The sequence below is a fragment of the Cicer arietinum genome, chromosome 4, assembly GCF_000331145.2.
Source record: "Cicer arietinum cultivar CDC Frontier isolate Library 1 chromosome 4, Cicar.CDCFrontier_v2.0, whole genome shotgun sequence".
NCBI lineage: Eukaryota > Viridiplantae > Streptophyta > Magnoliopsida > Fabales > Fabaceae > Cicer > Cicer arietinum.
Window position 1 is genome coordinate 28,037,657 of NC_021163.2, and position 7,330 is coordinate 28,044,986.

At 41.1% G+C, this 7,330-nt stretch overlaps 1 protein-coding gene across 1 annotated transcript in view; it reads right to left on the reverse strand.

The window, feature by feature from the left end:
- Positions 1 to 5,288: 5,288 nt before the first annotated feature.
- The window catches only part of LOC140920021 (uncharacterized), a 13,068-nt gene continuing 11,026 nt past the window's right edge, over positions 5,289 to 7,330 (reverse strand). Inside the window, exons 3-4 of the mRNA XM_073367329.1 lie at positions 5,700 to 6,807; positions 5,289 to 5,451 (exon numbers count right to left, since the gene is read on the reverse strand). Coding sequence (XP_073223430.1) covers positions 5,426 to 5,451; positions 5,700 to 6,807 — 1,134 coding nt within the window. The 3' untranslated portion in view covers positions 5,289 to 5,425. The remainder of the gene's footprint in view (positions 5,452 to 5,699; positions 6,808 to 7,330) is intronic.

Here is a 7,330-nt window from a genome sequence, read left to right on the forward strand (position 1 = left end):
CACAACTTAACACTTAGCAATTCCTACGCGATTACTACGACACACGAAGGTTCGATAACCATCATACTCACACACAATACACAACACATAGCACTTAACACCTTCATCTCAGTTATCACGATAAATCAAAATTCGAATCACTCAATCATAAACTCAAATCAAACATGACTCGCGTGCCAGGCACCCTAATGCAATGCGTATATGCCAAAATGCATGGACTCGGAATTCCAAACCAAAACCCTCCTCGAAGGGCCGTAAATCATAATTGTACCGCCTATCGCAGGCCAAAGTACCAATTACCGAGGTGCCACCTATCACGGGTCAGCACGATTTACTAAAATGCGTAAATCATAAACGTACCACCTATCACGGGTCAGTACAGTTACCATGGTGTCACCTATCACGGGTCAACTCGATTTTCTAAATAGTAACTCGTAAACGTACCACCTATCACGGGTCAGTACAGTTTACCGAGGTGTCACCTATCACGGGTCAACACGATTTACTAAAAGAAAAAGCGGGAATCGTAAACGTACCGCCTATCACAGACCAGTACTGTTTACCTAGGTGCCACCTATCACGGGTCAGCACAATTCACCAAAAATGTAAATCGTAAATGTACCACCTATCACGGGTCAGTACAGTTACCATGGTGTCACCTATCACGGGTCAACACGATTTACTAAAAGAAAAAGCGGGAATCGTAAACGTACCGCCTATCACAGACCAGTACTGTTTACCTAGGTGCCACCTATCACGGGTCAGCACAATTCACCAAAAATGTAAATCGTAAATGTACCACCTATCACGGGTCAGTACAGTTACCATGGTGTCACCTATCACGGGTCAACACGATTTACTAAAATGTAAATCGCAAACGTACAACCTATCACGGGTCCGTACAGTTTACCAAGGTGTCACCTATCACGGGTCGACACAATTTACCAAATGAAATGCATGAGCATACACAGACTCCATTCACAACAATCGTTAAGCAAATGCAGATATTAAAAGATTCCCCATTTTTAATACCCATTTAACTTAAACGACTTTCAAACAACATTAATTAAATAAGTCATTAAGAGATTCCCCGTTCTTAATACCGATTTAACTTAATGATTTTCAAAACAAAACGTTAAGCAAACAGTCATATTAAGAGATTCCCCATTCTTAATACTCATTTACCGAAACGATTTTCAAAAACGATAGTTAAGTAACCGAGACATTAAGAGATTCCCCATTCTCAACGCCCAGTTAACTTAAACATTTTCCTCAAATACACATTAAGTAAACCGAGGTATTAAAAGATTCCCCATTTTTAATACTCGTTTAACTCTAATGGTTTTCAAATTCCACAGAAACAAATTCAAACATACTTTCACATTCAAACCATAATTCACAACAACCACACCAATTAACAAACATCAAGTACGAACACACCAAATACAACGAACACAAATCACGCAACATAACACCCAGATACATCAAATTTCATTTACCACGAAACATTCATCACTATAAACAAAACCTAACTCTAAGGTTTTTACCCATAACGCACTAGTTTCGTTTTTCCCCAAATCGATACATTTAACCCTAACAAATTCCTTCCCACACAACTACAGATAAGTCCCTAATGCAAGCTAGAAGTTTGGAAGGAGCCCTTACCTCAACGTTAGCTTTAACGTGCGTTTCCGGTACCGCGAGTAATTCCGGTAAAATCTCCGCTCGCAACGCCGCTTCCAAATTAGTTCACTAGCACCGTAGCGTGGTGGTGAGCAACTTTCCCTTCTATCTCTTCGAGAAATGAGGTTTGGATCTAGAAGAAACGGAGGGGTTTGTGTTTGGATCTCAAAACCGTTTTTCTTCGTTTTCGAATCAAAGAGGAAGAGTGGAGTTGCGAAAACCTTGATCTAACTCTCACCCAACCTTGGGTCACTAGCTTTGAAGAAAAGGAAGCAACGAAAACGAAAAATGGAGAAGGATGGAATTTTGGGTTTTTCTCGCGTGAGGTTCAGAGGAAGGAGATGGAAATTTGGAAATTTCCTTCCTTTCTTTTTCTTTCCTTTGTTTTTCCTTTCTTCCTTTTTCCTTCCTTCCTTTATATACTATTTTCTTTTCCTTTTCCTTCCTTCTAGTTTTCCTTTCTTTTTCCCTCCAAACAAACATATATAAATATAATAAATATAACTTAACAAATATCTCAAAATCTAGATATTTATTAAATTACCGTTTCACCCGAAACGCCTTAAATTAACCGTAAGGTATTTACCGCAGTTAAATTCAATTTATTTATCGACGGGAAATTCTAATTGGCATCGAAATATCTTTTTGATTATAAAACTCCAAAATATTATTAACTTTGGCTTAAAAGCCTCCGAGCCAAAATCCAAAATATACCAAAAATACATAAAAGAGTACTTTAAAATTACGGGTCTTACAGTATTGTTGTCCTTTCTCATTAATCTGGAAGCGTATATATACAATGATCATGCATGTCCAATATAGAAACCTATTAACTATACATCAATGGTTTACTTAAAATAGATTAGGAAGGTATTGACTATTCTATGAATAGAAAAGATACACATATAATTACAAGAATATTCTAGCAAATATTGTAATCTATCACTCCCCCGTAGTGGAAGCGGGAGGTTCCCGTCACTGAGACTTGCTCGAAATTCATCAAAAAGTATGCGCGGGAGCCCTTTAGTAAATATGTCAGCAATCTGATGACGGGATGGGACATGAAGAACTCGAGCTTGACCACGAGCCACCTTCTCGCGAACAAAGTGAATATCCAGCTCGATGTGCTTGGTGCGTTGGTGTTGAATTGGGTTGCCGAAGAGGTAGATGGCACTGACATTGTCACAGTACACCAATGTTACTTTTAGGATTGGAAAATGCAGTTCTAGGAGAAGATTTCGAATCCAGCATGACTCAGACACGATGTTGGCTACCCCTCTATATTTGGCTTCAGCACTGGAGCGAGAGAGGGTAGGCTGTCGTTTAGATGACCATGAGATAAGATTATCACCAAGAAAGACACAATAACCAGATGTAGAGCGCCTTGTGTCAGGACAACCACCCCAATCAACATCAGTGTAGGAGGTAAGATTGGAGATGGATGAAGGGTACATATGTAAACCGAAATGCAGAGTGCCTTGGACGTAACGCAGAATGCGTTTTAGAGCGTTCATGTGTTCGGTTTTTGGAGCATGCATGTGGAGGCATATCTGCTGGACAACATATGAAATATCTGGTCGAGTAAATGTGAGATACTGCAAAGCACCTGCGAGGCTCCGATAATGAGTGGGATCCTCAACCGAAACACCTGAGGAGACACTGAGTTTTTGTTTGGTGTCAACAGGTGTAGCGGACGGTTTGCAAGAGGACATGCCGGCCCGATCAATGATCTCTGCTGCATAATTTTTCTGACAAAGAAATAGACCACCTGTATGTCTCGTTACTGCAATGCCTAGAAAATAGCTGAGAGGGCCCAAATCCTTCATAGCAAATTCGGAAGCAAGCAACATCATGATGGACTTCCGAAGAGCATCAGTGGATGTAATGAGAATGATATCATCTACATATAGAAGAAGGTATGCAATGTTCGTGCCTTTACGGTAGATGAATAAGGAATGGTCGAATTTGCTGTGATGGAAGCCTATGGTGGAGACATAGTCAGCAAACCTCTGGTACCACGCTCGAGGAGCCTGTTTGAGGTCGTATAATGATTTGTGCAGAAGACAGACATAGTCTGGATGAACAGGATCGCGGAAACACATGGGCTGATGCATATAGATGGTCTCACGAAGATTGCCGTGTAAAAAGGCATTCTGGACATCTAACTGATGGATCGGCCATGAGTATGATAAGGCAATACTGAGAACCGTCCGGATAGTTGCTGGTTTCACCACAGGGCTAAATGTTTCATCACAATTCACTCCAGCTTTTTGAGACCTGCCATCACCAACAAGACGAGCCTTATAGCGCTCAAAAGAACCGTCAGATTTCTTTTTAAGACGAAAAATCCACATAGATCGAATAATATTGACACCACAAGGTCGGGGGGACCAAATCCCACGTCTTATTTTTAATAAGAGCATCAAATTCTGCTTGCATGGCAGATTTCCAATGTGGATCGGACAAGGCTAAATATGGAGTTTTCGGAATAGGAGAGGGTAAGATGGCATTAGCTAAGGAAGATAGGTTGAACAGGCGTTTGGGTTTGGTAATTCCATGCATGTTGCGTGTTGTTATGGTCTTGGCGGGTTGGTGAATTGGCTGGTCATTTGTTGGAGGTGGGTTGGTTTGGATGATGGTGTGTGGAACATGGTTGTTGTTTGGGGAAGCAGTTTGGGTTGTAGCTGGAGGATTGGCTGTAATGGGCTGCAAAGTTTGATTTTGCCAGTGATGGATGCGGGAATGATGTAGAGTATCATCTAGAAAATCATATGCAGCTTTTGTTGGTAAATGTAGCTTAGTAAAAGGAAATTGTATTTCATCAAAGATTACATGTCGCGAAATAATTATTTTTCTGGTTGACAAATCATAACATTTATATCCTCTGTGATTGGATGGGTAGCCCAAGAAAACACATGGGGTAGAGCGAGGTTGTAATTTATGGAGACTGGTAGAAGGAAGTAGTGGGTAGCATAGGCAACCAAAAACCTGGAGGTGTGTATAAGTGGGATCCCGGTGATACAAAAGTTGAGTGGGTGACATGTGATTTAGTGATTTATGTGGGAGAATATTTAACAGATAAGTTGCCATTTGTAGAGCATGATGCCAAAAAGAAGTGGGCATTGAAGAGTGGACAAGGAGAGTGCGAATCATGTTATTTATGGTGCTTATTTTTCGTTCTGCTTTACCATTATGAGGAGAAGTGTGCGGGCAAGAGAAACGAAAAATAAGACCGTTAGCATCACAATATTTTCTGAAAGACTCATTGTCAAATTCGCGTCCATTGTCACATTGAAAACATTTGATGGTTTTATCAAATTGAGTTTTAATAAGAGAACTCAAGGATGAAAAAATAGAGTAGACATGTGATTTGTTGCTAATAGGGAAAGTCTACAAAAAATTAGAGTAATCATCCAAGAATAAGACATAATATTTATGCCCAGCAGTGCTTAAAATAGGAGAAGTCCATAAGTCGCTATGCATAATATCAAAAGGTATTAAAGTATGAGATTGAGAAGCATAAAATGGCAATTTAACATGTTTCCCAAGAACACAAGAGTCACAAATAGAATTTGAAATGAAATTATTATAATCAATGAGCTTATTTTTGCTAAGAGATCGCAAAACAAAGGAACCCGGGTGCCCTAAGCGATTGTGCCATAAACTGGATGTAAGAGATGCAAAAGTGGATGGATGGGAGACTGAATAATGATTGGTGATAGGATAAAGATCCCCAATGCTATCACATCTCATTAGTGGCGTCCCCGTCTAAAAATCATTCACAGAGAATCCAAAAGGGTCAAAAGCAATAGAAACATTATTGTCAGTAGTGAGACGTCGCACATAAATTAAATTTTTAATTATTTGCGGGGCATGTAGGACATTTTGTAGTTTTAAAGGTTTTGTAGGTGTAGAAAGGGTGGAATGTCCATAACCACGAATTGGAATTTGTTGTCCACTGCCAACAATAATATGTTGATTTGAATTACTCATATTAGAATAAGACGAGAGATTACCTTGTGATGCCGTCATATGAGAGGTTGCCCCAATATCCATATACCACTGACCATCTGGAGGATTGAGGGACATGGTGTGCATGGCGGCTTCAATGTTTGTGGGTGCTAGAGAAGGTGTGCTGGCTGCATAGGCTTGCGGATGTGGGCCTAATAATCCTTGTTGCTTTGGAGGACCATTGGGGCGAGTCCATTGAGAAGACGGGTATGGGCAAGGAGGGAGTGCCCATGGTGGTGACATCCAACCCCACGGATACTGCTGCCAGGGGGCGGGAGGAGACGACCACGGTGAGGTGTTGGTTTGCTGGGACGGTTGACCAACCCCACGTCCGCCGCCACGATGACCACGCCCGCCGTTTCTGTCGTAACTACCGCGGTTTTTATTGGCTGAATTTCGGTTGCTATTCTTCTTGTTGTCGCGGTTATCAGTGGAATAGGAGGCTTCAGTAAGGTCCTTCGGTTGTGCCGCAATCATGGCAGCCTGAGCACCTGTCGCTGCCATCTTAATTAGACTAGCTTCTTCAAGAGTAAGCATAGAACGGGCCTGATAAAATTGAGGAAGAGGATTGCTTTGCCGAATCAGTGTTCCGACCCCTTTGTATGCATCAGTGAGGCCGGAAATAAGCTGAAGAACGAGTCTCTGATTAGATACAGGAGCTCCAATGTTTTTCAATTGGTCAGAAATCATTTTGAGTCGCTGACAATATGCAGAAGCGATGGGAAAATCCTCCATGCGAATGGAGGAAAACTCCTGCTCGAGAGTGACTGCACGAGCGTTTTGATTATTTTGGAAGATGTTGGTTAATCGATTCCAGGCCTCCATGGCAGTGGAGTCTGGTTCAATGATGGTAGCCAAAAGGTCGCTAGAGATAGTGGAATAGATCCACTGTAGAATCGTTGCATCAAGAGTTGTCCACAGTTCTTTCTCATCATCAGTTGCAGGGGCCGTCGTCTCCATGCGTGGTGCTGGAGGAATGATATGATGGAGGACCTTATGAGAGCGAGCATGGATTTTGAAAAGTTCAACCCATGTACCAAATTGAAAGTTTTCCAGCTCAAGAACAATGGGGATGTGGTTCTTGATATTGGTTACTGTGAGAGCCGGATGACACTACGCCAAAAATGACATTTAACAGCGCCCCTTTTACAGCGCTTGCTAAACACAAGCGCTGTTGTAAATATATTTTAAAAATAACGGAGCCTTTTACAACGCTTTTTTGACAAGCGCTGTAAAAAGAGCGCTGTTGTAGGGTCATATGACGTTTGCGCATAATGTTATAAGGCTTTTACAGCGCTTTTCAAAAAAAGCGCTATAACATGAAGCGCTTTTGCGTATTATTTTACAGCGCTTTTTACACAAGCGCTGTAAAATACATGCGCTTTAAAATAATTGAACCACCTATTACAACGCTTTTTTGAAAAGCGCTGTATAATGCATGCGCTTTCATTGAATTTAACTACATATTACAGCGCTTTTAGTACAAGCGCTGTAAAATACATCTTTCAAATAATTATATACGTTGGGAACCCTCATATCCTCTACATCTTTCATCACCTCTACTCTGGGAACCCTCATATCCTCTACGTACTGTGCGGCCATCTACGTTGTCTCAGGTATTTTTAAATTTTTTTTT